General features: G+C 35.0%; 2 protein-coding genes across 2 annotated transcripts; one reads left to right on the forward strand and one right to left on the reverse strand.

Annotated features, from left to right (window-relative positions):
* Nucleotides 1–91: 91 nt before the first annotated feature.
* Nucleotides 92–3,954, reverse strand: tmem120ab (transmembrane protein 120Ab). Its single transcript, XM_084127406.1, has 12 exons — nucleotides 3,770–3,954; nucleotides 3,545–3,663; nucleotides 3,326–3,442; nucleotides 3,180–3,239; nucleotides 2,250–2,345; nucleotides 2,078–2,167; nucleotides 1,874–1,939; nucleotides 1,055–1,116; nucleotides 846–938; nucleotides 705–769; nucleotides 494–562; nucleotides 92–348 (listed from the first exon to the last, which is right to left on the reverse strand). The coding sequence occupies exons 1-12, from the start codon at nucleotides 3,836–3,838 to the stop codon at nucleotides 238–240; spliced, it is 1,017 nt and encodes a 338-aa protein (XP_083983532.1). The 5' UTR covers nucleotides 3,839–3,954; the 3' UTR covers nucleotides 92–237.
* Nucleotides 3,955–5,044: 1,090 nt separating this feature from the next.
* Nucleotides 5,045–12,445, forward strand: gdpd1 (glycerophosphodiester phosphodiesterase domain containing 1). The gene is made up of 10 exons (XM_084127403.1): nucleotides 5,045–5,564; nucleotides 6,741–6,783; nucleotides 7,080–7,215; nucleotides 7,363–7,408; nucleotides 8,147–8,268; nucleotides 8,411–8,500; nucleotides 8,615–8,748; nucleotides 9,144–9,203; nucleotides 10,512–10,563; nucleotides 10,752–12,445. Exons 1-10 carry the CDS (start codon nucleotides 5,429–5,431, stop codon nucleotides 10,887–10,889), a joined length of 957 nt encoding a protein of 318 aa, XP_083983529.1. The 5' UTR covers nucleotides 5,045–5,428; the 3' UTR covers nucleotides 10,890–12,445.
* Nucleotides 12,446–12,475: the final 30 nt, after the last annotated feature.

Here is a 12,475-nt window from a genome sequence, read left to right on the forward strand (position 1 = left end):
TGTTGTAATCAACATTATCATTATTGAAATAATGTAATTTGTTGGTCTTAATTAATTAACTTATAGTTCACATAAAACAAATAACACTTTTCATTCTTATAGTTTATTCAAGCTTGGAAATTTCACTTAAATAAACAAACAACTTTATTATAGATTCTTGCTTATTTTGCAAAAATAACTGCGGGAGATCTCGTCTGTTGTCTTCATTGATATTTTTACACGAAAGCTTGGAAAAAATCATAGACTCTTGGTATTTTGCTGGGTTTTGCGTTTGTGACGAACAACTGCAAGTGTAGTGAAAAAATTGCCCGCAAACAGAACCAGAAAGCAGAAGCCACACATGGAAGCCTACAGTGAAAAGAGATGAAGATATTAGATGATTGCAACTTCAAAATCACACTTTCAACAGATTTATTTATAAGTATAGTGAATTTGACACATTTTATCACTTCAGTGTCATGATGTTGGAAAGATCTCTAAAAATAACACTGACCTGCCATTCTTTACATTCAGGGACCTGAACCATTCTGAACAGGGAAATACTGTTCCAAAGCTGCCAGAACTGCAACATTCAGTGTTCACCAAGATATACACAAAAAATTATGATACTGTTCATATGGCATTTCATGCGGTTCCATTTTCAAAGCTTTATTCTTTAAAATCTGACTAAGTACGCTTCTGAAATATTAAAAAGAAATACTTACATGACCCAGGAAGAGAAAGGGAAGAAGAAATGTCAGTCCCCGCCACATCCACGACTGAAATCCCTCTGTGTAAACAAAAAGAATGTTATAGGTTTAAATTGACATAAAGCTTTTCACTTTCTTCAAGTCAGAAATCCTTACCAACAGTCAAATCCAAGTTGTGTCTTTCCCCTAGTGCTTTTAGCCTGTAGAGACACCCACTTTGATAGTAGTACTGAAGACACTGCACAAAGCCTAAAAGAGAAAGTGATACATTTGCCTTCAGAATCTCTCAATGTTACAGTGTTGGTATTTTTCTTGCAACAGATGTTTTACAGGGTGGTGTTAGCATGTTAGGGCTTGTAACTTACTTTGATACAAACAATAGGCCAGAAATTGGTTCCTGAAAGACTGGTATGTTTCACCATCTGGCCTACATATACAACAGAATTGTTGTTTGAGGGCAAATCAATACCAGCAATTTACTGATTCATAAATCATCATTCATTGTTTTGGTGCTGATGCATTTAATACCAACATAAAATTGTACCTAAAGATAGTATTTTAGGATTTTAGTTTATGGTTCAGTAATTTTGTGCTTTTGCCATTTTTTTAAATATATTTTTTTACCATTTCAACTTAATATTATTATTATTATTTTCAGTTAGTTGCTATATGGCAAAATTCTAAAATGATAATGTTGTTTTTAATGTTGTTTTAACACTTTACTTAAAGCCTTTATATATATGATGCATTATAAAAGTATTTTTAATGGATTAATAATACTTTTAATGCACCTTTTAATGCATTGTATGGTCTCATGAGTTGTAACCTCAGTCATAATACATTATAATACTTATGTTACATCTTTAAAATGTATTGACAAACAACCAATTTCAGACGTAACAAGGAAACTTTGGTCACAATTATTTCTGAAAATATATCATTTGTGCTAGCAAACCAATTAATCACGATGAATTGCATCGAACATAAAAGTGTGTGTGTGTGTGTGTGTGTGTGTGTATGTGTATGTGTGTGTGTACACACATATATTTACAAACTTTTATGTTATAGCGATTAATTGATTTGACAGCACAAGATATAATTCATTATAACTTACATTATGAATAAATTATAATGCACTATACATAAAGGCTTTGGTCTGAAATGAATAGTCTGAAATGACTCACCAGGTTAGCATGACCCCAGACAGAAAGGTGGAAATGTAGTGGTGGAAAACCCACCAGCCTTTAATCCTATATAAATCAAAGCATATAGGTCCTTGAGAGAGCTTATTAAATCCATCATTGATCAAACGTTTCTCGTGTGACAGCAGCAATGTCACATCTTCAAACCTGAAAAGTCTCTTAAAGTTTCATCTGACAGTTTCTGACCTGGATCCATTGCTGATGAGGACGCTTTCACGGATTGTCAGGGTGCAATAGTACCAAACCAACAGGAAGTTCAGAAGGGCATCGAAAACTCTGCAGACACACAGCAAAAGCAAGCATGAAATGTGAAGTGAGGGAAGGCTTGTCAGATAGACCCGTGCAAACTCAGTCTTACCTGTAGCTGATGAAGAAGCGACATATGAAGGTCAGCAGGAACAGAATCACGGTCACATACAGCTTGAACCTTTCATACTCATCTTTGTATTCAGCTCTACATTACAAAGTGGACAAGCATATGATAAAATAAGTATAAAATATAAGCTAAAAGATAATAAAATGAGAAGCAAAATTTTCATAATTTGTTATCACAAAAATGTTTTCTTTTGTCAAATAAACTTTGAAAAAAAAAAAAAAAAAAAATATATATATATATATATATATATATATACACATATACATATACATATATATATATATATATATATATATATATATATACACATATACATATATATATATATATATACACATATACATATATATATATATATATATATATATATATATATATATATATATATATATATATATATATATATATATATATATACACATATATATATATATACACACATATACATATATATATATATATATATATATATATATATATACACATATACATATATATATATAATTTTGAGTTTCTTTAGATTAAACCAGTCTCCTTAATTGCATTAACTAAAATTTAAGGCAATAAGTTCAATCATTTTTTACAGTGCATCTTCTAAAGTCATAGTATTCAAATTTAAATAAATAGAAATGTATTATATATTAATTATTCAAATAACTATAAATACGTTTTTTTTAAACATGTATACATTTCTTTTTTTAAATTGGTAACACAAAAATTATTTGTCAATGGTGCAAGCTTAATTCTAGATATATACTCTCAAAACAAGCCTCAAAATATTATGAAAAATAAATGTATCTTGTTTGAAATATTTTAATTTTTTGTAGTGTGCATAAAGTTACCATGAAGTTACAAATCTATTGATATATATATATATTATATATATTTCAGTAGATCTTTTTCGGTGCTTACTTTGCCTCTTTGCTTGGAAGGTTGACATTCACACTCCCAAGGACAAGACTGAGATAAAGCCTTGAAAAGACAAGCAAAAATAACATTCAACTTGTAACTACAAAGCTAACCTTCCGAAACAGACTCATTAAGTAATCTTCCAGTACCCGTTTTTCTTTGGAAGAAATGCTTCCATTTGAAAGATTAGGCTTGGCATATTTTGAATGTGACCTTTGACCTCCTTCACCTCATTCTTCTCCTCCTCAGTCAGTCCTTTATCAAATCTATAATTCAGAGTAGGAAATGTATATTAAATTGCTACAATCATAGTCAGCATAGCAGATCATAAAGAAAAAAAAGACAAAATAAAAACACATTTTATTTACTTAGTCAAAGACTTTAAATTGTCCTTTAAAGTCTTTTTCTGTCGAGTTATGGAGGCAGCAAAGCTTTTTTGAAGTTTGGAGACTTCCTCTAACTTCTGCAGGTAAAGCCGATGGGTCTCCTGGACACAGAAATATTTTATTTCAACAGAAAAGTTCAGTTGTTTTGTAAGGTCTTTGGTTCTGAATCTTTTGGGCAAGAACAGATTCAGAAAGATGATATCCTACCTGAAGCTGCTGTAATTCTTTCTCCTGAATCTTCCATTCTCGAAGGGTTGTTGCGAGTGATGTCGACATGTAAAACTTTATCTGTACAAATTCTCAGTTAAACTAACCAGATTTCTCGATAACTAGGTAAATGCAGTAAAACAAACTGTGATGGAAACACAGCAATGTCTTCAATGTCGTATTTAAAGAGAGCTTCAGTTTAGAAGCATTTCAATAGACAATCTTCGTCGTATCTCTTATTTCTTAGCGATTGCAATATAGGCTTGAACTTTGTAGTGAACTTTGACAGACCAACTTGACTAATCTTTGACACACTTGGTTGCCTGCACTTTATAGGAAGGGCTACATATTCAGGGTTTCAACACTGTGAATTCTGACATGAAATAATGTGAAATTGTATTTAGCTATTGCAGAAACTTCATTGCACATATAAAAGCATTATTACACTCGAGAATACATAGAGTCTGGTTATTTATGCTCTAAGTCTCATGCTAGTTGCATAATCCAATAATCCCCCATAAATTCCATTGATGTAAAAGAACACTTGTAGAACAGCTAAAACAATGAGAACTTGAACTTTAATCAAAAGATAACACCTTTTTATACCTTACAGCAGCATTCAGGTCAAAAATAGATAGGCCTAATTTTGTTTCAATATCTTAAACTACTGCCTGGTCATGTATTATAGGAACTTTCAATGAATACGGTACACTTTGGTGTCCCATTATTTATTTTAGTTTTTAAAGCATTATAGACATAAATCCCCCCTTTTTTGTGTGTGAGTCCTATATGTTAGATAAACTATAGGCTATGTGTGTGTAGATTATGATATAGCTAAGCTATATGAAGAAATCCGATGCAAAAGCCTATAAAAGCCACCTCTGTCGTTCATCAAATACTTTCACTTCAAACTCACTAAATCCCAGCCTCAGTCCATTCAGAAATACCAGTACTTGGGTAGAAACCTACACATAGGAGCCTGATAAAAATATTAATATTAAACAAAAACTTTAGACGGACTTAGAGGCTTTTGCATCTGAAGTCTTCATAAATTCGTTTTGAATGTTTTTACATTTATTTTATTACATTTATTTAATTTTGATTTCCTGATCAACACTGGATCTATTCTTTCACTGACCGTTTTTAATAAAGCAAACTGCTTATTTGTTTGTTTGTTTGACGCGTTTTCAGTTGAACGCACATAGTGAACGCATCTGATCCGAAAGACTTTATTTGTCCATTAGCATCCTCTTGCGTTCACTCGCGTCAGCAGATGCTAGTAGTGCGCATGCGCGTTCATGCGACTGTTATTGTTATTGACCGAAGAAATATTTAAACTGCGCAGGGGGATGGCCTATCAAGAAACATTGGACTGTAATACCATGGGTGGGTTTACAAAGAAATTCATGACGGTGCACCTAAAGCAGGATCTAATCTGACTGATCCTATATGTTCTGCCTCAGAGCCTCTCTCGGCTTTCTTCTTATCGGTACAGAGTGTGGCAGCGGCGGCGGATGGCCAGAGGTGCTGGATGATATCGACCGGTGTGTGTGGTACTCCAGAAGAGACTGTCGCGTTTTACGTCACTTCTTAATGAATTTATAGTCAAATAAGGTGCTTTACAGGTCTGACTTGCTTGTCCGATAGCTAAAGGTAAAAATGAGCGCCGTGGTTTATGTTTTGTCCACGGTTACCGGGTATGTGCTTACATCGGCGTTACTGCTGAAGTGTCCGTCACTGCTGCACCGGCGAAAGAGAGAAGCCTTCCGAAGCAGACACATCTCACACCGCGGCGGTGAGTGGACAAACGATGTTTTTATAAGTTATGTCAAATATAGGCTAAGTTACAGCTTTCTTTGTAACGTTAGTCCAGTCAAGTCAAACCCCAGGGATCTGTGATGTGCAAAATGATGACTTAGCTAGGTTTTGAGACACACTGAGTCAATGAATTAACCTTACACAGTCACTAGTGTCATTCACTTGCACGCCTCTCGAGGCAAGGGGATTTAGGTTTACACACAGACACAGCCCTTACTGGCCTACGTCCGTTACAACCAGTATGTGAACATGATTTCACAAAGTATATCTTTGTTTATCCTGACCTGGAACAACATTCCAAGTTCCAACCAACCAATAAGATTTGAAGGACAAGTTTACAGTTTGTCAAGTTTAGGCTTACAACCCGGGTTAGGGATTTTTACATCAGTGTTATTCACCAACCATTTCCCTCTGATTTTAGGGATAACATATGGGAAGGGTTTGGTTAGGGGTAGGGATATGGTGAGGACTAAATTATCAGACAGGAATGTTGTTACAGGAACTAGTGTCAAGGGTTCCAGTTCCAGGTTTATACTTAGAAACTTTTACTTTTCACAAAGTATTTTATTCCAATAATTTTGCATTTAAGACAAAAGGGGCCAAAGGAATTGTTAAAAGCATGTGTGTGGTCTGGTTAACCTATGTAATCTGTGTTATATCTTCTGATGAATTGTTTTCATATGATTACAGACTCATATTAGGCCTAATTTATAATTTTCCCATACTTTGTCCCAGATATCCTCATCAATTGGAACTACAACTCCCCTTCCCATAATTTCCGAATCCTCTGTGCCAGATCGATCACATAAAGATTTATAATAAAAAAAAATCACCCCTTGTCACACCAGGACCTGAAGTTCACATCATGGTTGAAAATCTGGATTATGTCAAATTAGAGATATAAGACAAATTTCATAATACCTTCATGTTGGGCCATTGTTGGTTCATCATTAACTTATCTTTATTGACTAGGCACTGGAGTGTGGACTGTGAAGTGGAATACCATAGAAACTACATATAGATATAGTCTGAATATAAACATTACCTAAAGTAATGATTTTACTACCAAAATCAATATAGTGAGCAAACAAAGCACTGCTACTACAAAATAGCTACATTTTGTCCTGATACTTATTGTTTTGTTCATCTTCAGGGGCCGGTGAGAACTTGGAGAACACAATGGCAGCCTTCAAGCAGTGAGTTTATCAATGGGCTGCTGTTTATGGCTTTGATTTGCATTGATGAGTGTGACTGTACTAAAACAAAGCATGTTTAGTTAATATATAAGTATACTTTATGTTGTAGAATTCAGAAGTATTCTGGAGTGGTTTTTCCTCTTTTCTGATTATGTTTCATCCTTCCTCTAAGTGGCATCATCAGTTGATGAATAAATTGTACAAAAATATTCTATGAAGTTCTGGATGAAAATCTTCATTAATTTATGGACAAATGCATCCTTAACTCATCTGTTGTATGTTTTCTATTTCCTCAGCGCTGTAAAACTTGGCACTGACATGTTGGAGCTGGACTGTCATTTGACCAAGGATGAGCAGGTGGTGGTTTTGCATGATTCCAACCTCAAGAGGTCAACTGGCATTAACTCGTACATTGCTGATGTGGCTTATGCTGTGAGTGGAGAAACTTCAAACATCCTGTATTCACACTCGCAATCCACATTTTTTAATGCCTTGACTAATTTGTAGCAGACGTAAAATTCTTATGTCAATAAATAAATGCTTTAATATAAAAGTGTCTGTGTGTGTTTGTCTTCTTAGGAACTTCCACCGTACCTTTGTAAGCTTGGGGTGACTTTCAAACGAGGTGAGTTGTTCAGTCCAGGTAACGTTCAACAAATTTGAATTGAATCCTGGAAACGTTTTAGAATTTGAAAAAAAAAATTAGGATTAAAAAAATTAAAATAAGTTATATGGAAATGCTATTTGCATTTTGTTTCTTCACCATTTCTGTCACTGAACAAATTTGTAACTGATCATGTGAGCTCCTTTGTATCCGTTTGTTAAGTTTGACATCATGCGTCACCGCTTCTGGGTCCAAACGCTCTACCAGATGCACCAAGAAAACAACAAATGGTGCTAATATACACTCATGATGTGATGTAATACTACCAAAAAATTATAATCCTAACCTTTATCTCTGTACCGAAATCCCGGATGTTCAGTCAGTGATTCATCTTTTATAAATCCTTAAAATACTCCAGTTTGGGACGCAGTGAGCACAGAGACTGTAGTGTACACCATACATTTTTAAATGCTTAGCTTAAATGTGTAATATGAATAAATAATGCTCATAAACGGCCGTTGAGATAGTATTCTCAAGTGAAACGAGTAAAGGCTTGGACCCGGACACAAGCTCTTTGGGTCATTCTTAAAATCACACAGGATAACATGATTATAAGATTTTTTTTACAAACTTTTGGAATTTATGCAGTTTGAATGCAGTTGTAATTAAAGCAAAAAAGACGTGCAAACTAAAAAATACATATTTAAAACGAGCCACTGTTTACTTGATTCAAATATGTTTAGTATACATTCATTTCAGAGTGCTACTGTGAAGGAGGAGATGACAAACGCATCCCACTGCTGAGAGACGTGTTTGAAGCTTTCCCAAACACCCCTGTAAACATCGACATCAAGGTCAACAACGACACCCTCATCAAGAAGGTGTGATGACCCTGCCAGTCCTGCTCATATTTCATTTCCTCGAATCCTCTGTCTGTGCGGCTGTTTGTCACCACTAAAATGAATCAGGTTAGTGAGACAAGTTTGTCTGAAGCAAAATAGAGTTCTACCTTTTTTCCGTCAGGTGTCCGAGATGGTCATCCGATACAACAGGGAGCATTTGACCGTCTGGGGAAACTCCAGCAATGAAATCGTTAGGAAATGTTACGAAGAGGTGAAACATTGTTTTTTTTTTAGTAAACAACATTGTTGTACTTTGACAGTAAATTATTCGAACTCGGGAGTATGCAAAATGTCAATGTCTGATGTTTTCCCGCTTGTTTTGTAGAATCCGCAAATCCCAGTCTTGTTCAGTTTGTCCAGAGTGCTGCTGTTAGTGGGTCTCTTCTACACAGGCCTCCTGCCCTTCGTCCCGCTCAAGGAACAATTCCTGGAGATTCCAATGCCTTCAATTGTTTCCAAGTGAGGAACATTTGCATTTTAGTCATGCTTACATACATGCTCCAATCATTATTTTTCTTCCAGGATTTAAAAAAAAGTCTTTAGATTTGACCCTTTAGTACAGGGTTTCTCAAACTCGGTCCTGGAGGGCCACTGTCCTGCACAGTTTAGCTCCAACCCTGATCAAACACACCTAGCTGTGAGTTTCTAGTGATCCTGAAGACATTGATTAGCTTGCTCAGGTGTGTTTGATCAGGGTTGGAGCTAAACTGTGCATGACAGTAGTAGATTCAGGCTCTTTTAATTTCATGCATTGGATGACCTTTGGATGCTCATAAAACTAGCGCTTTGCTAGACATTTTCTCTAAAGATTTTGTTGGGAATTTGAAAAGTGATCAATATTTTGTCTCTTGTAGACTCAAAGATCCTGAGCGTCAGACACGGAGTCAGCGTTTTATAACGTGGTTGGCAGACACGTGAGTTTATGTACACTGTGGCCTCTATAAACCTTTTACCTAAATATTTCCTTCACACGGTTTATGTGTTTCTTGAACGTAGATAACTGCCGGGGGGGTATTACAGAAAGCAGGTCATACGACTTACCTATAGAAAGTTGATAATCTCAACTTTTGGTTCCAAAACCTTTGGTAACTTTCAGGGTATGTTAGTAGCAATAGCAACTTAATCTCTGAACATAACCTGCACTAGAGGTTAGTTTACTTCAGAAGTATTGAGTTCATGCGTGCCCTATTGATGAGGCTCCAGTGGGCGTGACAGATTTCACACAATATTATATAAGCATTAAGCATATAAGCATTTATATATACTCAATACTCATTTTGCGCAGAATAGATACACAATACCAGCTGGACTTTATCCCTCTCTAATTTCTCCGACAGCAAGTTAACACACAACCCGCCTCTCCTAAATTTAACACATTCGTGCAGATTTTGTGCTCACACCCAAAGCACGCACACAAAAAGCGGCTACTTGCTATTAAATTTAGTTTTTTTCGCTGCTTACTGCGCTTAAATATGTCAAAATGCCAGTTTTGGTGAGTATTCACATAAACACAGACAGTTATGTTTTAAGTGAACGTAAACATTTGAGAAAGAAAACAACATGTGTAACATGTTTAATTGATCCGTCAGGTCTTAAAGTGACAGCAGCCTAATTTACCTGCTACCAAAAAATTATGAGAAAATATTAAAAATATCTATATGGCTTTTTTTTCCCCACGGTGTCAAAATTGTGAGTGTCTAGTAACTTTAGAAATCTACTGGCTGAGAGCAAAAAAGCAAAAAAGTTAAAGTCAAGCATTATAATTAGCATCAAACAAACAATATAATTCTTGTTCACAGTAATAAAAAACTGATTAAAGATTAAAAGATAAGATTAAAAAAAATACTAAGAGTGTAAATCGCCATTAAACAAAATAAAAAAAGAAGAAGTATGGCCTGCTACTTCTATAGTGTCCGTTTTTTATAATGGTGACTCCTGTCTTTGACACCGTTTAGTCTGAGTTTCATACTCCGGGTTGACTGAACTTTCCTCAAACTGCGGTTTTGGAACCTGCATACCTCAAGTAAGCAAGGTTTGGGTTAATCAACCGAGAGTTCAGGGTACATGTGACTGTAAGTTAACCTTGCTTTCTGGAATACACCCCTGCTTTAGTGTTTTTGCCCATGCTGGCCTCAGTGATAATAGTAATTACAAGCATCTAATATTCATACTTATTTAAAGGTTGTTAATATGGTGGAATGATAATTTGGATTTATTTTCAGGCTCCTCATGAGAAAAGCTCTATTCGATCATTTGACGGGCAGAGGAATACAGGTGAGTGAGTACTAATCTTTAAATGAGATTTAGGTCATACACCACATGTGCTTTATGGGTAAACAGTGTTTTGAGTGCTGTGATGTGCATGAGCAGATGGCAGAAGCTTTGAATGGAATTTCACTCTTGTCTGGAACGTCATCATAGGACTTTTCCACTGGTCTTTGCTTTTTCCTTTCCAACCACAGGTGTATATCTGGGTGTTGAACGACGAGGAGGACTTTAAACGTGCCTTTGACCTTGGAGCTACAGGGATTATGACAGACTATCCCACCAAGCTAAAGGAGTTCATGGAGAAAAACAACTACGCTACCACCCTTAAATAAGACTCAAGGCCAAATTAAACAATCAATATGCTTTCCCGCTGATCTTTGGCCTCTGAATGGGCCTTTTAATTACCCAGCAGTCTTTGATGTTTATGTCCGTGAGAGTAGAAGTGGCAGCTATCAGTTCTGCATTAATCTGCAATCAGCAATTCAGCATCAGAGCCGTTTTAAAACGAACTGGATGTCTTGAAATCATTCTGTAGCTTTAACTTCATAGCAATACACATTTTCCATAAAAAAGCTGGAGGACTTATAAGAAACTATGCTGAATTATCAATTATATTAGGGTGATGTCATGATCGTCATGATATTTCTGTGAAATTTACCCTACTGGCACTTTCAGTGTATGATTGACTGGCAGTTGATTGTTTCATCACAGTGTGAGGATGTAAATCCTACTGGTACTTGCTGTGCATCAGTTTCTGCATTAACACTGAACTCACTAAAGAGTTAATTGTCTAAATGACAATACCGAAGCTACTGAAGTTTTTCCAAGGCACCGAAAATAAACACTAGTTTTAAGATGTATTATGGGATTGTTGAGAGACCAGTAAGATGTGGTTTGATTGTGGTTTGATTGACGTGTGTATATTTTGTGTTTGTAAATTATTATTATTATTATTTTGTGACAATAAAAGATTGTCAATTTCAAGATTTGTGGCTTAAAAGATGCCTCAGTATTGCTTGAAGTGTTAAGTGTTTAGTTTAATATATGACCAGTCAGAAGTTTTGACTACAATTCGATCTTCATTATTACTATTTCAGCATGTTACATTATTAAATTAATCAAAACTCATATTTAAGCTGCTTCAATACTTCTTTATACTTCTGCTTCTTTATACTTTATATAAATTAAATATAAGTTAAGTTATAAAAAAATCATGCATAGGGGAACTTTATATTTGTAAATGTAAAAGCTTTAAATAAATTTAAAGTATTCAAGCAATAGCCTTTAGGTCAAAAGGTTTTGTGATCATGAGAAACAAAGTCAGTCAGGTGTGTCCGAGCTTTTGACTGGTTGTGTGTGTTTTATACTGATGAAAGAGGTTGTGTTGGAGTGTAACTGGGTCACAGACGAGGCTTGTGTGTGGTCATGTGACTTGAATGTACTTTTGCTGGGTCAGAAAAAGATTTTAACTTTAAAATGTTGGTGGTTTTACTTTTTTGATGCATTGAAAGAGAAAAAGAAACATCTTATCTCACTCTTTTAAGGAATAATGAAATACAGGATGCATTCAAAATTGACATGACAGTAACTCACTCCTGAATGATGTAGTTGTGGAGTTCAAATGTGTTTCCCCCCCCTTTTGTAAAGTATATATGGACATAGTAACTCTTAGCCCTGTGCTGTGTTTAATTTTCTAGTTCATATTTTCTCCAAGCCACTTTCATTTGTTGTGTATGAACTCAATGTACTGTTAAATTTCAAGTGATAGCTACAAAGATGAATTCAAAGATTAGTTATAGAGCCTATTTGGTTTCAGTTGCACTGTTCTGTTTTGGATTTGTGAATATACTGACATAGAAAATAATTTATAAATGAATTTAAACAATTATATCTTGCCTTTGTGTTATTAATCTTATTA

The sequence above is a fragment of the Abramis brama genome, assembly GCF_963993115.1.
Source record: "Abramis brama genome assembly, chromosome: 10".
Lineage (NCBI taxonomy): Eukaryota > Metazoa > Chordata > Actinopteri > Cypriniformes > Leuciscidae > Abramis > Abramis brama.

What these genes read in the sequence shown, in the direction of transcription:
- gdpd1 (XM_084127403.1), top strand. Translation starts at nt 5,429, where the DNA reads ATGAGCGCCGTGGTTTATGTTTTGTCCACGGTTACCGGGTATGTGCTT. An exon ending in ACAATGGCAGCCTTCAAGCA is followed by an intron (nt 6,784 to 7,079) that starts GTGAGTTTATCA and finishes CTATTTCCTCAG; the next exon opens with CGCTGTAAAACTTGGCACTG. An exon ending in TTAGGAAATGTTACGAAGAG is followed by an intron (nt 8,501 to 8,614) that starts GTGAAACATTGT and finishes CTTGTTTTGTAG; the next exon opens with AATCCGCAAATCCCAGTCTT.
- tmem120ab (XM_084127406.1), bottom strand. Translation starts at nt 3,838, where the DNA reads ATGTCGACATCACTCGCAACAACCCTTCGAGAATGGAAGATTCAGGAG. An exon ending in TCTGGGGTCATGCTAACCTG is followed by an intron (nt 1,117 to 1,873) that starts GTGAGTCATTTC and finishes TTGTATATGTAG; the next exon opens with GCCAGATGGTGAAACATACC. An exon ending in GGCCTATTGTTTGTATCAAA is followed by an intron (nt 939 to 1,054) that starts GTAAGTTACAAG and finishes TTTCTCTTTTAG; the next exon opens with GCTTTGTGCAGTGTCTTCAG.